General features: G+C 37.6%; 3 protein-coding genes across 4 annotated transcripts; all 3 read left to right on the top strand.

Annotated features, from left to right (window-relative positions):
- Positions 1–2,927: 2,927 nt before the first annotated feature.
- Positions 2,928–5,563, top strand: LOC107795625 (exocyst complex component EXO70C1-like). The gene has a single exon (XM_075233774.1). The coding sequence runs from the start codon at positions 3,228–3,230 to the stop codon at positions 5,355–5,357; it is 2,130 nt and encodes a 709-aa protein (XP_075089875.1). The 5' UTR covers positions 2,928–3,227; the 3' UTR covers positions 5,358–5,563.
- Positions 5,564–6,807: 1,244 nt separating this feature from the next.
- On the top strand, positions 6,808–21,279 carry LOC107795626 (uncharacterized). 2 transcript variants are annotated; one of them, XM_016618289.2, is made up of 9 exons: positions 6,870–7,043; positions 7,615–7,790; positions 9,887–10,024; positions 11,403–11,650; positions 17,436–17,543; positions 17,622–17,811; positions 19,558–19,697; positions 19,798–19,833; positions 20,233–21,279. In XM_016618289.2, the coding sequence occupies exons 3-9, from the start codon at positions 9,949–9,951 to the stop codon at positions 21,019–21,021; spliced, it is 1,587 nt and encodes a 528-aa protein (XP_016473775.1). In that variant the 5' UTR covers positions 6,870–7,043; positions 7,615–7,790; positions 9,887–9,948; the 3' UTR covers positions 21,022–21,279. The 2 variants fall into 2 exon arrangements, with proteins under 2 accessions (XP_016473774.1, XP_016473775.1); XM_016618288.2 differs by lacking the exon at positions 7,615–7,790 and having other exon boundaries at positions 6,808–7,043.
- A 1,391-nt stretch (positions 21,280–22,670) lies between these two features.
- LOC107795634 (glutaredoxin-C5-like) lies at positions 22,671–22,991 on the top strand. The gene has a single exon (XM_016618298.2). The coding sequence runs from the start codon at positions 22,671–22,673 to the stop codon at positions 22,989–22,991; it is 321 nt and encodes a 106-aa protein (XP_016473784.2).
- The last annotated feature ends 40 nt before the right edge of the window (positions 22,992–23,031 follow it).

The raw sequence follows: 23,031 nt of genomic DNA on the forward strand, positions 1-23,031 counted from the left end.
AGATTAAAAAAGAGAGTCAAATAGCCGAATATGATCCCTGTTTAGTTTCAAAAAATAAATAGGCAGATAGATGTAACGACCCGGCATGTCGTTTTGAGAGTAATAGCCCCGATCCCCTATTAATTGCTTCCCCCATATCTTTTTCTGCTTATGTTACTTGCCGGGAGGTTTTGTTGTTGGTTTCAGAGTATTATTGGGACACTTAGTCCCTAAATGGAAGCTTAAGCCTTAGAATTATTGACCGTAGTCGGAACTGTATGAAGACGACTCCGGAATAGAGTTTTATCGGTTCCGTTAGCTCCGTTGAGTGATTTTGGGCTTAGGGGTATGTCCGAATTTTGTTTTGGAGGTCTGTATTTCATTTAGGCTTGAAATGGCGAAAGTTGAATTTTTGAAGATTTTGACCGGTAGTGAAATTTTTGAAATTAGGGTCGGATTCCGATTTCGGAAGTTGGAGTAGGTCTATAGGGTTGAATATGACTTGTGTGCAAAATTTGGGGTCAATCGGACGTGGTTTGATAGGTTCCAGCATCGATTGTAGAAATTGGAAGTTTCAAGTTCATTAAGTTTGAATCGGAGGGTGATTCATATTTTAGCATTGTTTGATGTGATTTGAGGGCTCGACTAAGTGCGTATGGTATTTTAGGACTTTTTAGTATCTTTGGTTGAGGTCCTGGGGCCTCGGGTGTATTTCGGATGCTTAACGGATCGAAAATTTTACTTGTGTTTTTGCTGAGGTTTCTGGTTTCTAGTGTTTTCGCACCTGCGGTGGGGAGACCGCAGGTGAAGACTCGCACGTGCGAAAGATGGAGCGCAGAAGCGGACGGGGCCTGGAGCGTGAGGTTTCGCAGAAATGAAAGATATCCGTAGGAGCGGGCGCGTAGGTACGGTCCCTTGCTCGCAGATGCGGACCCAGCCCCTTAAGTCATTTCCGCACCTGCGAGGGATTTTCCGATTTATTTTACTAAGTAGCAACCTGTTTTCCCTTTCATTTGAGTTATACCGTTTAAATAAGTATTAGTCTGTTTTCATTCTTAATTGAGCTATTCCAATATGTGTAGTTATCCTGTTTAGTCTAATATCGCATGTCTACGTGCTTTAACTGTTTATTTGAACTCTGTGAAGCATGCCTAGTTGATTTCCTATTTTTCCTTGTTCTTTATCAGTATAACTGTAGAAATCTTGCTATTTGTTGTATTTACTGGTTTGAACTGTGTGTTTACTTTTGAGACTACGAGGCGGTTCCTCGGGAGTTCTCCCTACACATTTACTTTTGAGACTACGAGGTGGTACCTCGGGAGTTCTCCCTGTACAGTTACTTTTGAGACTACGAGGCGATTCTTCGGGAGTTCTCCCTGCATATTTACTTTTGAGACTACAAGGTAGTATCTTGGGAGCTCTCCCTGTATATTTACTTTTGAGACTACGAGGCGGTACCTCGGAAGTTCTCCATATATATTTATTTTGGGACTACGAGACGATATTTCGGGAGATACCATGTTGTTTACTCCTGTGTGTTGTACTACTGCCTTCCGGTGCTTCCTTTTGTTAAATTCTAGTCTCTTATTATACTGTATATATTCTCCTGCCTTATTTATTATTTACTAGTGGGCCTGACCTGACCTCGTCACTACTCGACCGAGGTTAGGCTTGGCACTTATTGGGTACCGTTGTAGTGTACTCACGCTACTCTTCTGCACATGTTTTTGTGTGCAGATCCAAGTACTTCTTATCAGCCCCGCTATTAGCTGAGAGTGTTTGCTGCTGTACGGAGACTTCAGGGTATATCTGTCGCGTCCACAGACCTCGGAGTCCCCTTCTATTCTCCCCTATGTCAATTACCTTATGTACTTCTTTTGTTAGACTCTGGTGTATAGAGATACTAGTTTCCTTCTTTAGCTTGTGACTTACGATGTTTCGTTTTGGGAAGACTGTGCAATTATAGAGTATTGATATTTGTACATGCCAGGCGGCATTTTTACTAGTTATTCAGTTATCCACTGCTGTTAGTTGCTAAGTTTTATTTTCGTTTTGTTATTTTCCGCAATTTGTTAGGCTTACCTAATCGTAGAGACTAGGTGACGTCACGACATTATAAATATGGAGTTTGGGTCGTAACAATAGAATCATAGAAATGCCAACTTAGGGATTCGAACCCATAAATTTACCACACTCAAAAACATCCTTGGCTGCTATGCTGCCTATCTCAATAGAAATGGGCAGATAGAAATGTCAACTCATGGATTTGAACCCATGAATTTATCACACTTTGAACATCTTGGCCGCTACGCTCTCTATTTCGATTGTGTTAAGGGTATTTAAAATAAGTATATACTCATATAAACTGATATTTGACCTGTATATACATTATAATTTTTCGGTGAGTGATATTTGTTTGACCACCTTTGCTACCATGTAACTACGCCACTTGATCTTCTCTCTTTTTCTTCTTCTTATCAAATGTTTGGTTTTAACAAAATGGAAGATACTTGCATCCAAAAAGTAAATATTTGTTCTTTAGTTTAGTTCGACTTAATATTATTCTCAATCAATTAGTTATGTCTTGTACCAACCAATTATAGACATCAACGGTATGAATCACATACTATATATTATTGTAATATAATATATTATTGTAATGAATCATATTAGAAAAATGTACAATATTCTTACACTTTGGAGAGAGAGTATAAATACTAGAGTACTATTATTATGGACTAGATTCAAATCGGCTATGGACATGGTCAGTGGTTGAGGCCCTCCTTCATTCGTGCAAGTTAATGGCAATTAGAATATTAGATGTAGGAATGAGGAGATTAGTGAAAATTGCAGAAGTTTCCACGAAAAGCTCTCTCGTAACTAATTTTACGTTTTATCCTCTCACCCATTTGTATTCAGTTTTGACCGCGCACTTGATTTCTCGTCGATCTATTCACTCAGGCATGGACATTTCAGTTTTCGAAACAATCTAATACCATTTCCCATAATTAATACCATCATTTCACAAAGACAATCACTCTCTAGTTTACAGTTTTTTTCGGAGAAAATGAAAAGAATGAAAGGTCAATTTTCCTAGACTTTCTCGTTGCATGTTTTTTTTTTTTTGCCTCAGCGCTATTACCATTGCGCAAAATAATCCTAATTTTTTTTTTCTCTTCCATGCCATTTTGTTTGAGCAGACAAATCCTAAGTTGAAAATTAAACACATTTGAGTTAGTCACACAATCATGGATGCAGAGAAAGTAACACAAACTTCTGAAACAAAATCCCATGACATTAATCCCAGTGACAAGCAACAAGAAAATCCTGACCCATTACCTCTGAAAGATGATACTGAAAATCCTTCGCCGCCTGACGAATCACAATCTGCAGAAGCAGAGATTGTTCAACAACTGCCAACAGATGATGGTGTCAAGACAACAGATGATGGTCATGTCCAAGAAGATGATCCCAACAATGATGAGGTCAAGGTTGAAGATTCTTCTCCCTTGCCTCCTGATCTCGGTAAGGTTTCCGAAGAAATTGATCAGTTTATCTCTGATTTGTCAAACCTAAAAGGAGAAAATGAATCTAAGCCTCCCGATGTTCCTGTCTTTGTGGAACAATTTGCTGTTCTTGTTGAGGCAAAGATTGAAGAATATGACGGTGGTGATGCACCCATCAAATGGAGCCAGCTCTCTCAGGAAGACGCCATGTCTATTTTGGAATTTGTAGATCGAATCTCAAAGCTATTAAATTCTCTCTGTCAATTCTCTTCGGAGTACAAATATGCTTATTCAATCAGCCGCGTTGACGGTGTTCTTCAGCGCGCAATGTCTTATATAGAGGAGGAATTCAAGTCGATCCTCTACGATTACAAGATTCCTGATTCAGATTTCAATTCAGACACTTCTGCCAAGCCTAATAAGGAAACTAATTCATCCTCAGACACTAATCAAGATTCAGAACAAAGCTCTGTCGCTGAATCCGCACCTTCTGAAGATAATAAATTTCCAGGCTACACTGAGGAAATCGTGACAACAATGAATAAATTATCTAAAGCTCTGATTGCAGGAGGCTATGAAGTAGAATGTTGTCAGGTCTATTTCTTAGCACGGAGGAAAGCTTTGGAGGAAAGTTTGCATAAGCTTGGATTTGAAAAACACAGCATTGACGATGTGCAAAAGATGCATTGGGATTCATTGGAGAGAGAGATTACTGCTTGGATTATAGCATTCAAACATTGCACTAACGTGCTTCACTCCAGCGAACGCAAGCTCGCCGATGCTGTATTTGCTGATCAACCATCAATTTCTGAGAAAATCTTCAGCAATTTGTCTCGAGGTATGATGATCCAACTCCTTAATTTTGCTGAAGCCGTTGCCATGACAAAGCGCGCTGCTGAAAAGCTCTTCAAGTTTCTTGACATATACGAGACTTTGCGCGATCTGCTTCCATTGGTGGACAAAATGTTTATTGTTTCTTACGCTGATGAACTCAAGGCTGAAGCTACATTGACCCGGAGCCGCTTAGGAGAGTCCATGGTTTCTATTTTTGCAGAGCTCGAAAACTCAATCCAGGCCGATTCAAACAAGACTCCGGTTCCAGGTGGTGCGGTTCATCCATTAACTCGTTACATTATGAATTATCTGAAATATGTAGCCGAGTACAGAGACACCTTAGAACAGGTCTTCAGAGAACATCAAATGATAGAAAGAGCTGATTCAACCACCGGATCAGATTTCGACTGCCAAAATCCACAAGCTCAAAGCGAGACATTGAATAAGCTATCGCCTTTTGAAGCGCACATGATGAAAGTCATGGATCTATTGGATGCAAACCTGGAGGCAAAATCAAGGCTGTACAAAGACACTTCACTCAGCTCAATATTTATGATGAACAACGGACGATACATTTTGCAGAAAATAAAGGGATCACCAGAGATCAATGGTTTAATGGGGGATCAATGGTACAGAAAGCGATCTTCGGACCTTAGACAATACCACAAGACTTACCAAAGAGAAACTTGGAGTAAACTGTTGCAATGTTTAAACCATGAGGGATTGAATGTGAATGGAAAAGTGAATAAACCAATTTTGAAAGAGAGATTCAAGAGTTTCAATGCATTATTTGACGAGATACATAAAACACAAAGCAGTTGGGTGATTAGCGACGAGCAACTGCAATCGGAGCTGAGAGTTTCAATATCGAACATGGTTATACCGGCGTACAGATCATTCTTGGGAAGGTTTAGTCAAACTTTTACTCCAGGAAGGCAGACGGAGAAGTATGTAAAGTATCAAGCTGAAGAAATTGAAACACATATTGATGAGTTATTCGATGGAAATGCTACGCCATGGGGGAGGAAGAAATTGTAATCTTAGTAGTACTTAATAACCAGAGATCAGATCAGTTGATGATCAATAACGTTGTTTGGAAGTTGGATCCAATTCTTTTTGTCCGTTTTGTGTTGTAACTTTTGTTTCTTTTTGTTATTGTTCATGTTTGTAGTGGTACGACGTATAAACTTACCTTTCAATTTCTCTTTTAATGAGAGAAGCTTTACACAGTACTTTTCATGTTGGGGAACAACCTTACATTAACTTTTTAGTATATTCCAATTCTTTGATTCATGGTTGTCATGTATCAATCTTTACAAAATTTACTTACTTATACCACTACTTTTATATATTCGACAATATCGGACTTTACATGGGCTGCTATATGTTAATTGGTGATGAAAATATCATGACCAAAGTTCCCAGAAAATACCACATTTTCGCTAGCATGCAAAGGAAAAGGAAATAATATACTGTAGCAGATATATCCTCTCACACACATTTTATAACAAAACCTTCAAGTTCTAAAAGTGAAAAGGGGTACAATTTGCCTCATTTCATTTAAACCAAAATATACTTTGATTGTTATGTTTGTACAAAGAACATATATGTTAAACTACAAGAAAAAGAACCTGACATATATACACACACGGGCATTCTCACATATGCAATCTTTATTTGTATTATTCCATATATATAGAGTTCGTGTGAACACATAATATGCTTATGTAATTTGTGTTGCATTCTTTCAAACAATTTTTTTTTCACTTGATCTCATCCTATGAACTTTAAAAAATTGCTTCAAATGGCAATATTTGACCATTGCATGTTGAACAATTATTCATCAAGTCGATTACGTAAATTAAATGTCAGAATGGTTGTTTCACTTAGCCAAAATGTCCACTTTTATTTCATTGAATAGTACTAATCGAGGAAACTTTCTTTTGTGTTGAAAGTGAGAAACAGAAGAGGTAGAAAGACAAATACTACTCGAAAGGTAAAAAGAATATCATCAATGAACATTAATTTATAGAAATAAAAATTGATTCGGGAATTTACACCAAACTAATTAAAGCATGATATATATTTGTACATAAAATTTTATGACTTAATCATGATGACTTAATAGATGTTTTTACTTTACTAGATCACTTCACCAAGGTAATTTTAATTAGTTCGGCACAAGTAAGTATTCATCTGGATCTTAAACAAATAATGACAATCAAATTGAGATTTTCATGTTTATTTAATGTGACTATTAGAATCATCTCCAAAGTTGTAAAAAAGAAAAAAAAAGGAAAGAAAGGGAAAGAGAAAAAGGTAATTAAACTGAGTTATAGAATCAATCTCCAAAGTTGTAAAAAAGAAAACGAAAAAAATAATTCAAAAGAAAAAGGAAAGCATTAAAAAGGTAATTAAACTGAAAAAGGAGTACAGTTGCGGAAATTCATAATAGGCAAAGGACACACGTTCACGAGCGGACCTGCAGCGAACCTAAACCCAACTTAGGAGATGGGCTTTTAGTTCTGTACTTGGTTCCGGTTGCAACTTGGAATAGAATTCGACTGCAGGCAATAATCATAACTTCTTTTCTCTGGCTTTTGTATACTGATTTTCGAATAGGGAGTATATAAGTCCAGAACTTGTTCGCTCCAATACCAGGGGATAATCTTATCAATTCCTTCATTCACCGCTATCCTGTTCTGCTGCATTCTCCTAATACTGGTTTGTCTTTTTCCTCACTTCCTCTTTTTTTTTTTTTTTTTTTTTTCTTTCTAAAAGAACTGCTAGAAGAAATTATTTTAATTTTTGTGCGCAGGCACTCGTTCTTCTTATTCTAGGGTTAATTCCTTTTTTCCTATTTGTCTGATATGTCTTTTAATCGATTTTTTTGGAATTATTTCGTTCTTTTCTTGTTTACGAACTTGTTGAACGCTGGAAACCTAGGAACTGAACTGACATGCCAATTCCTCTTTATTAGTTCTTGTTGCCAGTATTATTTTTCCTTCTTTTTTGTTTGGCCTTGTTTAGAGAGAAATTATGTTAGTATGCTTGATTAAATAAAAGTAATGCAATGTGGTGCGTCTTTGGACGGCTAAAGATTCAATGATCTATTACTGCTAGGCTAATATATTGACACCAAAAGAGTATATATTCAGATGGTATCAAATAAATGTTGGCACCAGCCATATATTCTAATGGTAGGACTGGGCTGGGTGGGTTTTTTATTGTTTTATTTTGCATATCTCGAGTTTAAATTCTACTCACGCTTTTCCATCACAATTTTCTCTTGGAGAACACTCGCCTCGTCCATTCTCCCCCCTTGGACATTGAGATGTTTATGCAAAGCACAAATTTTTACAAAGGCTGCAGTTTTGGAAGCTAACTGGTATATCAGTTGTTGAGCCTACATAAAATGATGGGCGAAAGTTATTGGAGGGATTGATTGTTTCATTTGCTCTGTTTTCGAATGTAAGATAATTTGTTTTTTTTGTTCTTTTATGACAGTGGTGTCCGGCCAATTTGTACACTTTTCCACTAGGTACCTGCTATCTCCCACCAGTATAGGTACCGGTGATTTTGCCCACCATATGCTTAGGCAGATGAGAATAAATTACCTAGTGTTTTTTTTGCCTCCGCTAAAATTTAAACATAAGACCTCATTGTTCTCCTCCAATTTCATTGACCACTAGGCCATACCTTGGGCGCAAACAAATAAAATTGCATATGTTTGCTATTATTTGCACTTATTAACCAGATATGGACACAATGTGAGCACATAGTCATTGAATTAGTTGCAACCTAAGTTGCTCGGACACGGGTGCGGATCTAGAAGTCGGATCCTTCGAGATGTAAATTCTAAGATTCGGGGATACGGATCCTAGTACGGATACGGTTGCGGGGATCCGGCTAAAAATAATTTACAAAAATAAAAGTAGAAAATATCTCTAAATTATGAGAAATTTTGTGGAATACTCAAGTATAGCCTATAAAATGTGAATTTCTTTTTTATTCTCAAATTGCGTAGATAAGTAAATGATTGATTTCCTAGATAAGGTATGCTATTTTCTTCAAATTTACCCTAGTTTTGGTTCTGATTTCGGGAATCAAATTGTATCTCGTCTCGAATTTTTCCATCCGTCGTGGTCAAAGTACCCAAAATTGTTTGACCAGATCCGGTACGGATCCCATACCCACACCCATACTAGTGTCGTGTCGATATGGGTGCGGCACCTAAATTGCCGTGTCGGAGCAACTTAGGTGAAAACTCTAACTTCCATCCACTTTGTTCCCTCTATACCTTTTACGCATATTAAAGGAGGAAAACAATTCTTTTCCCCGGCAAGAAAAGAGAAAAAGGAGAAAAACAATTCTTTTACGCATATTAAGAATTGCATCAACAGTGTCATCTTTGTGTGGTGACAAGGTTTGATCATCATGCACTTGTATATTTTCCTCCTTCTCCAGCTTCTATTACATCTTTTCCTCTTTCTCCACCTTCTATTACATCTATGCCATCCATTATTATATCTGAAGATATATATATTTGGTAAATGTATCTGAGTGTACACAATTGGCACATGCTGGGCATGCCTAAATGATTTTCAACTAATCTAAGATGTCAATTAAGGAGTGTAAATATACTCGACTACTTATTTAATTTGTGTCAAGACATTCTTGCCCCTATCTTGTACAGGTGGAGAGGTTGTTTCCAATAGACCCTCGACTAAGGCATGCATAATTACGGTAATAACGATGAAATTGAAGCAAAGGGAGAAAGAAAGCAGTAACAACATCAAGATAATAATAAAAACGAAGCAGAAGCAGAAGCAGAAGCAGAAGCAAATCAGGTAGTATTAGACATCTAAGAAAAAGAAAAGACGAGAATAGTAATAAAACTACTAGTATGGAAAGGAAATACACTCGACTACCTACTAACCTTCAACCTTAATTTTCGAGCTCCACACCCTCCTATCAATGGTCATGCCCTCGAAAAGTTGAAAATATGCCATGTCCTGCCTAATCACCTCTCCCTAGTACTTTTTTGACCTACCTTTACCTCTCCTAAACCCCGCCAATACCAACCTCTCACCCCTCCTCACTGGGGCCTCTGAGCGTCATTATCTTCACATGTCCGAACCATCTTAGCCTCGCTTCCCGGATCTTGTCCACCACGGAGGCCTCTTCCACCTTGTCCCTAATATCTTCATTCCGGACCATATCTCTTCTAGTATGGCCAGACATCCATCTCAGCATCCTCATCTTCGCTACTTTCATCTTCTGGGCGTGAGGGTTCTTGACTGGGCAACACTCCGCCCCATACAACATAGTCAGTCTAATCTAAGATGTAAATTAAAGAGTGTAAATATACTCGATTACTTATTTGACTTGTGTCAAAACATCCTACTCCTCTTCGACAGGGACCTTATGACTCATAGAAGTGTTTGCTCTTTTCAAGTCTGGCATCATTCTCATGTCTATACTTCTGATATCATAGGATTTGCCTTCTAAATTATTATCCCACAAATGTGATCTCGTACTTATTTGGTTCTGTTTCTCTGGCGCAGGGTGCTTTCTCTTAAGGGCCTGCCTAGCGGTTTACTAGTTGGTGAATTTTGTGTCGAAAACCATGGGAACCACATTTAATCCGCAAATTTTGGTGGACAAGCTGGCAAAGCTCAATAGCACGCAGCAAAGCATTGAAAGTATCCGTCAATTTTTAGCTGTTAAATAGATAATTATTTGATCTTGTTCTATTTTTCAGGAAACACATTGGTTGGGCATGAGAGTTAATTCCATGCTTGAAAAATTGGGAAAGAGAAAGAAACAAAAGAAATTAGAATGAGCAAAAGAAAGTTATTTTCATCCCTTTGTTTAGTTTGGTGGATAAAGCAAAAAAAGAGGAAAAATGTAGGACTTTCCGTTCTCTTGAATTTGAACTTGTGGCAACAAGAGGAAAAATTATTATTTTTTCCTCATTTTCTACTCAAACCCAAAAAGAGGTTTTTTTTTTGTTGAAACATTCTCTTCTATTCTGCTCTTTTCTCTAATTTCAACAGAAGCATAAAGGTTATTGACCCGTGTACTGTAATAGTAGAAAATGAAAATATTAAAAGAGTGGCTTGAAAGTTGATTTTATGTTGGAAGTATAATGATGTTAAGGGGGTACACTTTTAATGGAGCTTGAATTACTAAAACTTCTTTTGCAAACTTCGAGTCATGAATAAATAAACTAAAATGGATATCTTCAAACCATCATCAGAAGATGAACTCCAAGCCAAGTAATCAAATACATAAGAATTAGGAATAAGGTATTGTAACCTTCTCAAAAAAAAGAAGAAGAATAAGGTATTGTATCTTCATATCAACTGCTGAAGAGTGAGAACCTGTTCCTATAACACACTTTCTTCACACATTGAATTGTTAGGACTTGGGAGAATCCATTTTGAGCATGAATCATGTGGAAGAGAGCACTGTTGTATCAGAGGGGCCGAGAGGGGGAAAAGGTTTTTTTTTTTTTTTGGGGGGGGGGGGTGGAGGGAGGGAGGGAGAGATTTGGTCGTGATGCCATGGCACGTATTAGAGTGTCAAACATCGCGGACTTTGTGTGAAACGTATTATTTAACACTCATTCAAGCTCGCTGCTGCTGTAACTATATTTCCTTGTGGATATCTGTAGAGTATTTAGTTTGTTGTGCAGTTTAGTGTGATAGTGTTTTTCTTTTTTTAATCACTTCAATCGAAAGCCGAATCTGAGAGTAGTTGTAGCCCCTTTTTTCTTGACTATGTGAAGAAGCTTTCTTGGCACATTTTGCATAGGTGTAAATACTTGCTGCTATTCTCTCTTTCGGCAATCAGCGTACAGTGTCGTGATTCACATTAATCATGTTGAATATGTAAGGCTTACATGCTTCAACATGGCCTAGGATAACGTTTCTATATCTTTCATGGATATATTATTTTGAGATTTCCATTTTTTTGGGAGATACTATGGTGCTGCTACTTTGGCTTGCTAGAGCAAATTGTTACCTGATTGCTCGACAAATGCGTTCTTTTCATGGATTGTAACTTAACTCCAACTAGCTTTATCACATTGGTGTATTTTTCACATGAACAAAGCAAAACAAGTTGTTGAAACTTGGGCCCAGCAATTCCATTGCTCACCACGTGAACAGAGATTGGCGTTTCTTTACCTTGCAAATGACATTCTTCAGAATAGTAGGAGAAAGGGCTCAGAATTTGTCGGTGAATTCTGGAAAGTTCTTCCAGATGCTCTTCGTGATGTAATTGAAAGTGGAAATGAGTTTGGAAGAAATGCTGCATTACGGCTGGTATGTTTCTCTAGTTCCTTCATCCTTTTTTAGCTCCATACTGTAGCCATAATTGGTTGATGTGTTTGACAAGTTTAAGCTCACCTAACTATGGGTAAAATTATACAGATTTGTGAATGAATATTCGAAGCAGAAAGTTTCAACTGTAATGGGATGCCTTTATTTGCAATATCCTTTGTCCAATAAATTTAACTTGAAATTTAGAACTTGAACTTGAGAAACAATGTATTGGAGTATAAGCAATTTTGAAGAGTATGGTAATTGGGATGTACAACAGGCACTTCTTGGTACAAGTTTGAGGTTGGACATTTTGGAAGGAGTATGAAGTATGCAAGAGAATATACTATGTGACATTTTTGGAGAATATTAGATCCCTTCTGTAGATGGAGAAGTAGTTAAGACCTCTCTAATTAAGTTCTGTTTATCTCAACTTGAATGCCTTTTTTTTTGGATTGGTGTTCCCAACTTGAATGTCTTAGCTTGAGTTTCCCCATTGGTCATATAATAGTAGAAAAGCTAACTGTTTAGTCTTCATTGAGAGGACATTGTGCCCTTTTGGTTTTAAACCGTTGATTGTGTGACCATCTCATCTAAAAGCTTAAGTTTTATTTACTTAATTATGTCTTCAAAACGTCCCTTCATGTGCAAACCTGATTCTTTTTATGGGTTGAGCATGTGAAAATTCTTTTTACACACTTTTATCTTCTTGGTTACGTCTTCAATATAAAGAGTAAAATAGGAAAAAGTTCTTTCTGAAAAGTTAATTTAGGTCCATATGACCTTTTATGGATATATACACTTGAAAATATGCTTTCTAGAAGTAAACGTTACTTTCAGATGAACAAAATAAAAGGTAAAATTTCAGAAGAAGTATGATAATAGTGGATATACTCAACCTTGATCTCTATGACTATTAAGTCGCAAGGAGGTCCAAAATATTCAATTTGTTATCTTTTCCCATTCAAAACTAATTGTATTTGCTAGAATTTAATGACCAAAAAGGAAAAAAAGGAAAGTCTATCTTTAACAATTTGTTGGACTCAACCAATAAGCTCTCCTTCCCCATCCCCCTTCCTCTCTACCCAACTTCAGTACCTTCAGACCTCCTTTCTTATTGGCCCATACCGTCCCTTTTTTAAAAATGAAGTAAGAAGTTATCATTAAAAAGGCACCAAGAAGATGCATAAGGGAAAAAAGGTACAAAGAGAGATGACTGTTAGCTCTGCTAATACGAAAAAGCTATGCTAGGATCAGGGAACTAACACGGTCCAAAAAATAGTCGGTGCTAGTTACAGGGTTCATTTAGTTCTTACTAAAAAGAGTAACTAAATATCTAGCCTTGAGGAAACATGTTGGAGTTGAGACACCATCAAAACATCTGCGATTTCTCTCAGCCCAGATACACCAAAAAATAGTAGTTGGGATCATTTTCCATATCCTTCTGGTGGCCTTATCAACTTTCCACAAAAACCAGCTATCATAGGCTTCCCTGACTTACTGAGGAATGACCCAGGATAATCAAAAAATGGAATAAAAGAAATTCCATAAGTCAGCTGTAATTGGACAATGAAGGAAGAGGTGGTTAATGCTCTCTGCATTATGGAGACACATGTAGCATCTGTTAACCAGTATAGTGTTACTCCTGATAAGATTATCCTGAGTGAGGCATGCCCATTTCGATGCTGTCCATGTGAAACATATTACCTTCGTAGGCAGTCTAGTCTTCCATATGTGATTCTGTAACATCCCATTTTGTGAGCAAATGAGATTATAACCAGCTTTGACTGCGTATTTGCCTTCCTTGGAGCTTCCGCAAATGATTCTGTCTGGCTGATGTTCTTCAATGTTGTAACCTTCTAAAGCCTCAAGTAGATCATTGATTTCCCAACCCTGCACATCCTTCTGAATAAGGGCTTCCAGGTGCTTCCTTCTCTATTCTGGCTATTGTGGAGTTCTAGGCTATCTGAAAGAGCCCAGGGAATGAGTCCTTCAGACATGAGCTTCCAATCCACCTATCGTTCCAGAATTTGACATGCATTCCGTTTCCAACTTTAATGGTTACATTCTGAAAGAACTCATTCCAGTTTCTGCTAATATTTTTCCATAGGCCAATCCCATGGGGGGCTGAGCTATTCTAGGTACATCGGTGGCTTTGTACTCCATACTTGGCATCAATGACATCTTTCCAAAAACCAGGCTCCGGCTGACCATACCTCCATAACCATTTCCAGAGCATACATTTGTTGTGAGCTTTTAGGTCCCTGATGCTCAAACCTTCTTGTGACTTAGGTTGAGTGACCTTAGACCACTTAACCAAAGAATTTTTATGGGTTTGGCTGTTTCCTTCCCATACGAATCTCCTTCTGAGTCTATCAAATTGCTTTAAAACTGAAGAAGTAATAGGGAATGATGACATGTAGTATGTTGGGATGCTATCGAGAACAATGTTTATTATGCGGCCTAGGTATTGCATCTGCCAGGATGAGAGCCTCTTCTCAAAATTTTCTATTACTCCATTCCATATACCAGCTGCCTTGTGTTTAGCTCCCAATGGTAGGCCTAAGTAGGTTGTAGGGAAGGTGCCTGTTCAGCTGGATTGCAGCCAAGAATCTCAGCCAGTTCAGCTAGATTGGAGACCTCATCCCTTCGGTATCCCATAAGAATGTTTTACAGTTTGCCAGAGCTGACATTCAGAAGAAAACTAGAACTGGAGGTTGAATTGTGGCAAACCATTGATCGTTTCACAAATTTGATCAATTTTCATCTTAAGGAATTAAAGAACAATATTGTGAGCATCATTATTCCCAACCTTTGCAGTATCTTATAAACCTTAAAATTTCCCAATTGTTTCAGTGACCGGGTGATTCTTTTCAATTCCCCGTCATTGCAATTTCTCCTAAAGCATAACCCCATCCATTGTTTGTTCTGCATTGAATCACAATTGCCTCTTTGTCCTCTATAAGTTTCCACCAAATTCTTCCCAGAGTGCCCTGATATGGTTCCATAGACCAACTTCACGAGAGAGGGTACTGCATAATGTCCCCTCCATATTTTTCCTTAGTTATTTGTTTGAATAAAGCTTTATTATTCTTACTATATTTCCATAGCCATTTGAAGAAAAGGCTTTTATTGTGCAATCAGAGATTTCATTTTGATAAGATGTTACCCACAGATTTCTATCCTCCAATTCCCCCTCCTTGTTCTTTTTTTTTTGGTTGTAAAAACAGTTCAATTGACAACATGAAAAAGTTTTCTTCTCTTTATTCCTCTCATAGGAAATCTTATCCTCTCCTGCTTCCTTTCCACACTTCTAGGAATAGGAAATAAAGACATAGTGTACGTGGAGAGTGTGAGTTCAACATGCTGTTAATTAGAACTAGTGACCCATTGAAAGTTAGTCAGAGGTCAGACGACATTTGCTCACACTTATCCAGTATCTCTTGCCATATCTCTATTAACTTGTACTTCATTTCCAGAGGAAGACGAGGTTATGCATTTAATTCCAAATTTCCTGAAAAATCTTAAAAGTTTTAAGAGGCCCCAAAATTCCCCTATAAATGGTGTTCTGAAGAGGCGTATCTAGGATTTTAAGAACATGGGTGCACCATTATATTAATTAAAAAGGGCATGGGGAATTAGCCGATTTGTTTATTTATTAATGATAAAAAGAATTAATTAAGAAGAACTATATGGGAATTGAACCCCTAACTTGAGGGACAAAAGGGGCACTTAGTCACCAGTGCATCAAGTAGTCACTTGAGCATGGGTGGCCACAAATATATTTAGGTACATAATCTGAAAAATTAGTATTTTTAATACATAGCTTAGGGAGGGGAGCATGGGTGCATGTACCCCACCCCCCTCCACATAAATCCGTCCCTGGTGTTCTGGTCAAGTAATAGTAAACATTGAATCAGTGAGCTTTTGTTGTCAAAGAAGGGGGTCTCACGTGTTTATTAGAAGGAAGATCTATTTAGTTTTGCTATACTCGATTGCAGATTTATTTGAGAGAGAAGTGATGATAGTACGATAACGCTCAATTGACGAGAGGTACAAAGGTTTATTTTACGCATCAAAAAAAAAAAGAAGGTACAAAGGTTTATTTATCAAATGATGAATAGTCATGAACAATTCACATGGTACCCACAAGAAGGTAAGAGAAAATGCAAATTTAACAGCAAAAGATTGAATCTAAGAGCTTAGAGCCTTGGAAGCCTCATATGCAAGCCCATTATTGAAGTGTCTTATTATCCAGTTTGCTAAGTATGAAATTCAAACGCTTCTGCAAAAAAACATTAACCAAGTTTTTCAACTTATTGTGTGATTCAATTCTCTTTGTTTTTGGACCTAGATTTTTTTTGGAAAAACAATAACAACTACTATAACACAATTCCAAGCTACTATGGGCCTGTTTTAGTCAGAACTAGTTAGTACCGCCTATATATATTTTTTGCTTCCATTGTTCATTTTTTGCCAAGTCTAAATGGATTTTGATAATCATAGGTTCTTTAGACAACTTCCATGTGATTTTAGGTGTATTTATCAACTTTTTATTTTTAAGCTGCTGGTCAAGTTTTAGATTCTTTGTAAGTATTCATCCGGTATTTTGCCTTGTATTAGTAGGAGTATGGTCAATGTTTTCTGTTTCATACGGCATTGTCCTATCACACTCAAAGTCCTACATGGTTTTGCAATAAATTATACTAGTTCCATTACTTCTTGAAGTAACATTTGTAGTAGTCATAGTTGTAGAAAGCGAGCTTGACTCTTATTTTTCATAAGAGTCAAACATTGTGGCTTAGTTCTCCTTTCAAAACAGTTATTTCCGCCGACAAATGTGTGGAGTTGAAAGCAATAATCTTTTTTGCTACTCCCTCTGTCCCAATTTATGTGTCATTTTTCACTTTTTGAGAGTTAGTTTGACTAATTTTTGAAGCTAAATTGGATTGGATCAACTCAATATTTTAAAATTAAAATTTAGATATCCAAAACTATGCGAAAAGTACTATAAGTTGCAATTCTTCTCATGTTAGTATGATGAAAAATACGTTTTAAATTGTTGGTCAAAGTTCACATAGTTTGAATATAAGGAAAAGTCTCACATAAATTGGGGCAGAGGGAGTATATGATTGTTGGTCAGATATGAAATTGACACAATTTTTTTAAAATGAAAAAGCCAGTAATTTCCCTACATTCACCTATGTTACTACTAGAATTTTCTGTTCTGCTGATTCGAGAAAAAAGAGAGTATTTTTCCCTACATTCACCTCTTTCTTACTCTTGAAATACTTGCCTTCTGAACGAAAGTTTCTTCAAGAGAACCAGAAAGGGAATTGCATTAATGTGATCTATAACATTGAATGCCCCCCTGGTTAACCACTTCTTGAATTGTTCGGCAGTTGACCTTGTTCTAGACCATAGATGTTGATTCTAGCACTTAGTTATGCGACATCTTCACGATGATTCCCCTAATCTCATTTTCATTTTCAAGAGGGTACAGTTATATGGAGGATTGGCTAGCTGTTCTCCTTATTATTTAGATATATGCATTGCAAGCTTATACTAAGGTCATAGTGATCGTAATTCACGTATCCATGAGTTTTAACTTTGATTAGCCACACTTTGAATATTAACCTGAAAAATATGATGAACATTGGATGAAGAATTGCCTACAATATCAAATCTTTTATCCTGGGTAGAGTTTATAGATCTTTTTACATTGTGACTTGCATTGTGGAACTGACTTGGTGCCTATCTTATGCTCTATTTAATTCTGAAACATCAGATCACTATCTGGGAGGAGAGAAAAGTATTTGGTTCTCGAGGGCAGCTTCTGAAGGAAGAGTTTGCTGGGAAGCATGTTGGGAATGGAAAGCATAGTGGAGTCAAAGTGGTAAGTCTCCCTTTTCATCCTGGTCTTTTGTTGTTGAACCCGCTTTAGTTGTTGATTCTTTTTTATATATATTTGAAGCTGGATAGAACCTTCTCATCACACTCTTTGCGAAGAAACTCAACTGGGGATGCCCTTGACAAAATAGTTTCAAGTTATCAGATGTTGTATGGTGGTCAAATTGATGAAGATGCTATATTGAGCAGATGTAAAAATGCCATTAGCTCTGTTGATAAAATAGATAAGGAGATGGGGGGTGATCTAAATCCAGGTGCGCTTTCTTTTCCACTTGTAATGTGTGCCTAACATCGCTTGACTTGTCCACTTTTGTGTTATAATGGCCCCTTTCACCAAGGTTTGTCTAGTTGCCAGTCAATTTTCATCCAACTGAACAATACAATTCTGGTTTGGTTTAACGAAGAGTTAATTTTCTGGGGGTTCAATTACTTGGACCTCTCTTTAATTCAGCAAAAATAGATAGAGCTTCGTTGTAGTCAAAAAACCATCTGACAGTTTTCTGCTTAAATTTTCAAATTTGATGGCTTTAGCTTTTGGCATCCTTCGTCTGAAATTCCCTTTGCCTAACTTACCCAAAGTAGAAAGAAGGGGCTTCCTTCTTCAAAGAGAGAGGGAGAGAGAGCGAGAGAGGGAGACAAAGCACCATTCAATTAATTTGTTTCATATCTAGTTTCATACTGAAGCTAAATCAAAAGCCAATTCATTCGTTTTGCTTCTATATCTGGTTTAATAGTGAAGCTTATGAAAAAGCTCCGTTGAGATAAAAACATTGACATAACCTACCTTATGAAAAAGCTGATGAAAAAGCTTTTAAAGAATGTGCCACCTACCTTTTGCTGTTATGTCAACCAATTCACTTTCTCTTCAATTTTGGGGAATTAAGAAAATTGTATATGTTTTATTATTATAGAGGAGCACATGATTGTTCCAGTCTTATTTAAGAGAAAAATGTAATAGTTACAAAATATTTTAATCAAGTCATGTTTTTAGGTGAATGTATAGTGAAATTTTCTAGTCTGAGAAGCCGGCTTTCATGGGCATGGTTTAAGGAACACTTTTAAACCATAGGGCGTTGTGGTCTTTAGCTGTTGATATCTAATTGATAGTTTTGTATAGGCCAAAAATTACCCTAGTCAGCACTAAGATAGCCTTCGAAGGCTGCTGCGTGTCATCGGTATGGTTTCAACAAAAGACGGGTTCAAGATAGAAATGATCAGACAAAAGATAAGAGCTAGGTCGAGGAGTCAACCCATATCGAGGTCGAGGACGAGTACCCTCTTTAACGGAGCAGTAACGGCTAGTTTTGGGGATCTGACTTTAAATTAAATATTCCAGTGAATATTCCTAAAATCTGTACTATTAGGGTTTTGTGGCACATGTCCTCTTATAAATAGAAAGAGACATACTTATAGAGGGGGCATTGGACACTCATTTGTAAAAGAACAACACTTTGACATTCTCTAAAGATTGTAAAGATTCTTGCTTTATTACATACATACAAAAGACATTTTTTTCTTGAGATCCTTATCTAACTTTTCTCCCACGATACAAGGAGAACCCGAATATTCAAAGGCTCATCAATCATTTATCATTGTCAGAAGGAATATCACACGATTTCATCCCTTTTTCGGTCATCTCTGTTACATTTATTTACATTAATACCATTATATACCATTTATTGCTATTCACTTTTATTGTCAAAAAAATGCTATTCACTTTGTATTTGTGCCATTAAATGTTGTTTATTATTATATGTCCATCACTGTTCCCACAGACTTTGTGACATTTTGCCATGGCACTAGTTAAATAATATAGTCGATATCATTATTGGCTTAGATTAACCCTATTTTGTTAAGAAAATCTATTTGTATAAACCGAGATCTAAATTTTGGGTCAAACAAGTTTAATATCTTATTTTCCTCTCTTGATTTGAATCTATGTTTCTTTTGATACTTGCTATGTCATGCTGTACTTATCGACTTCCTCCTTTGCCCTTCAGGCCATCTTAATGGATCTGGTATAGTGGATGAACTCAAGGGGCAACACACTATATTGAAGGACTGTATTGAGCAGCTAACAACTGTTGAATCATCCAGGGCAAACCTCATCTCTCATCTTAGAGAGGTCCTCCGAGAGCAGGTTAGTCATCCCATTTTGGTGCATTCAACATCTTTCCGTCTCCCTGTTTGCTTTTGTGTTTTTTGCTCTTGATTGAGTAGTGCCACGGGTTTCTCCTCAGGAATATAAGCTGGATCAAGTCCGCAATCAACTTCAGGTAAGTAACATGCTTATTAATTTCCTTTGAAAGCGTTATTGATCTTTTAGGTGAATCATGAATGATTACACTTGGTTATGATGACATGATACTGGTTTCAAAAGAGGGGGTCGAATATATAGTTGAGTACACGAGGAAAGAGATACCTCATGCTTGCTTGGAGAAGTTATCCTTTTTCTTTGTGATAATGAAAAAAGTGTAGAGAAGGAAAAGCCAAGTAGAAGTAGCAGCTTATACTATTCCTCAAAAGTAAAACATGTAGACTCTGGAAAAACCAGTCTTTTGCAGTAAACTGATACTACTTACATGAATTATTGATACTGCTATCCTGCTACCTTTTCTGGCCAACATTTGTGCCTGGTTAAACAGTGTTGTGATGTTCCATTAATTTGCTTTTAGGCTGCTCAGTCCCACGCAGATCAGGCAGGCAATATTTGTAGACAGTTGCTGAATTGTGATGCCAATGGGCAAATCTCGGCTGAGCAGAATCGGAAGGAAGCTAGTACTTCCCAAGCTCCACACGCATTCGTAGCAGGAAATCGAGAGCAATCTGTTCCAGTGATGTACACTCGACAGGTGTCTTATGAAAAATCTGGCAATCTTGATGAAGATATGAAATCTGCAGCTGCTGCAGTGGCAGCAAAGCTCACTGCATCAACATCTTCAGCCCAGATGCTGACTTATGTTCTCTCATCCTTGGCGTCGGAGGGTGTCATAGGCAACTCAAGTAAAGAATTTTCCCACGATAATCAATCGGAGAAAAGGGTGAAGCTTGAAAATGACCACGCAGCTTATGTCCCTTCACAGAACCCTCGAGAACCCCTCTCATTTTTCTCTCAATCCTTCTCAATGCAACACAATCTCCCGAGCACAACTCAGGAATCTGCTTCAATTGAACCGCCTCCTCTACCGTCATCACCTCCACCATTGCCACCCCTGCCTCCTATGCAGCCATATCCAGTGCCTCAGTGCATGCAGACGTCTGTGCAGTTACCTAATTCAGCATTTGTTTTCGCGACAAGTCAGCAACCTTCAACATTGCCTGGTTTTCCCCAAGTTGTGCCTCCTGTCAATGGGGTTTCTCCTTTTACATCTTCCACAACAAATGCTTACCAAGGGTATTCAACTGATAGTAGTTTATATAGCCAGTCTTCATCCTTGCCGATGACACCCGTTACCCGTCAATAGGATTGACAGTTCCCTGTGGTTCCTAGAATGGTCTGTTTGGTATTTTAGAGCAAATACAATCTTACTCAGCTTCTCTGTCACTTAATTTTAGGGTTCTTGACAGCTTTTACATAATTAGCTAGTCTGATGTATACAATTAGGCTATTCACATTGTAACTATGTAACTTATGTTGTGATTTTATTTCTAGATTGGAGGTTGTTGGTGTTTATATAATACTGACCTAGTATTACATTAAAAAAAAGTCGTTTGTTCGAGTACTTCACTATCTTCACGATGTCAACCACGTTTGTTCACTTACGACTTCCTAGCAATTTTATATTCAGAGGAAGCAAACAGGCAACGAGTCAATCATTCGAGTCCCCTTGGTTAAACAAGCGAGGAAGAGGCAAGAATGATGACCGCACGTGATGCTCACAAAGAAAAAAAAAAAAAACCCACCCTCATCTACCTAAATTGATTATAGAAATGTTGTGCACAGAACGACCCAATTTTGAGTCGAGAAAGATAGAATGGATATTGGTTGAAGGTGAAGTATGAAACTCGACCAAACTGACACAGTGACACAGCTTTAGATGCAGTTAACGGGGACATGGGTCACGTCGACGACAAACTCATTAACTTGTGTGGGAACAAAAACTGATTAACGCCGCCGTCCTGCTGTCAGTATCTGTACGAACAAGAAGTCGACAACTGACCCATTTTTCCCTTCCTTTCTCAATGTCCTGCATTACTGCATGCATAGATTTTTATCACAATTGATCATTGATTCTGTAAAACAAAAAAAAGGAAGTTGATATTGCAAAAAGTGCAGCAACTTTGTCTCCCCAAAGCTACTCTTCGTCCTACTATATGCAACTGCTCTTATATCAGGGAACCACTTCTACCTGGTACTCCCTAGTTTGTTTCAAAAAACACGCGAGTCTTTAAACAACAGCAAAAGAGACAAAATGTCGGGAATTTGTCCAAAAGCAGCCGTCCAAATTAAAGTATGAATAAGGAGTGAGCTCAGAAGGGTAAAATATACACTGTATGCACCCTGTCTCAATATTTTAGAATCAGCCGCAAATCAGAGACAAATGTCTCCTTTAAAAAGGGAACCATACTGAGCAAGGACGGCTCATTGTTAAGTTTGTGAAAGTCACGTTCCTGACTTAAACATGATCAAATTATAAGGCCGACATCAAATAAAGATTTCAGCCCTCTATGTAACAACAACTAGTCTCTGAGCTCTACTCCCTTTTCTGAAAAAAGCCTGCTCCTTTTGTCTCTTCCCTCTATGAGTAATAAACAAATTTGTTTCTTTGGGGAAATAAATGTTTTGGATCAACATAAGCTAGAACAAAGCCAAATGCTGAAATTCGCATTTATGCTAAAATACAACAAGGACAGTTAACCAGTCCCACCACACTTCACTATCCAATGCCTCTATCCACCTGCCATTCTCTATAAATACCTCTAGTTACCTGAATCATCCTCAGTCCTCACTCACCACAAGGATATCTAAGCTAACCAACTCACTTGTCTTACACCTCCCATACTTAAAAAAAAGTTCACTTCTTTCATCCTTATAGACATTCTCATAATTGAAATTAATAGAATGCACTATCAAACAGAGTCTTGGAATTCTTACCTACCTGAGAATTTTAAGATGGGTGGTGGTGACCCATTGGAAGAAATACAGAGAATGGCATCAAGGAATGCAGTGGTGATATTCAGCAATAATACTTGTTGCATGTGTCACGCAATCAAGAAGCTTTTCTGTGGAATGGGTGTCAACCCCACAGTTTATGAATTAGATGAGAACCCCAGTTGGGAGCAGGCTTTAATGAGTCTTTTGGGCAGCTCCTCTTCTTTGCCTGTTGTTTTCATAGGTGGGAAGTTAGTTGGAGCTATGGACAGTGTAATGGCAGCTCACATTAATGGCACATTAGTTCCTCTTTTGAAAGAGGCTGGTGCTCTCTGGCTTTGATCTTCTCTTCTCTGTTCTACTCTTTTTTTACTTTACTACA

The sequence above is a fragment of the Nicotiana tabacum genome, chromosome 17, assembly GCF_000715075.1.
Source record: "Nicotiana tabacum cultivar K326 chromosome 17, ASM71507v2, whole genome shotgun sequence".
Classification (NCBI taxonomy): Eukaryota; Viridiplantae; Streptophyta; class Magnoliopsida; order Solanales; family Solanaceae; genus Nicotiana; species Nicotiana tabacum.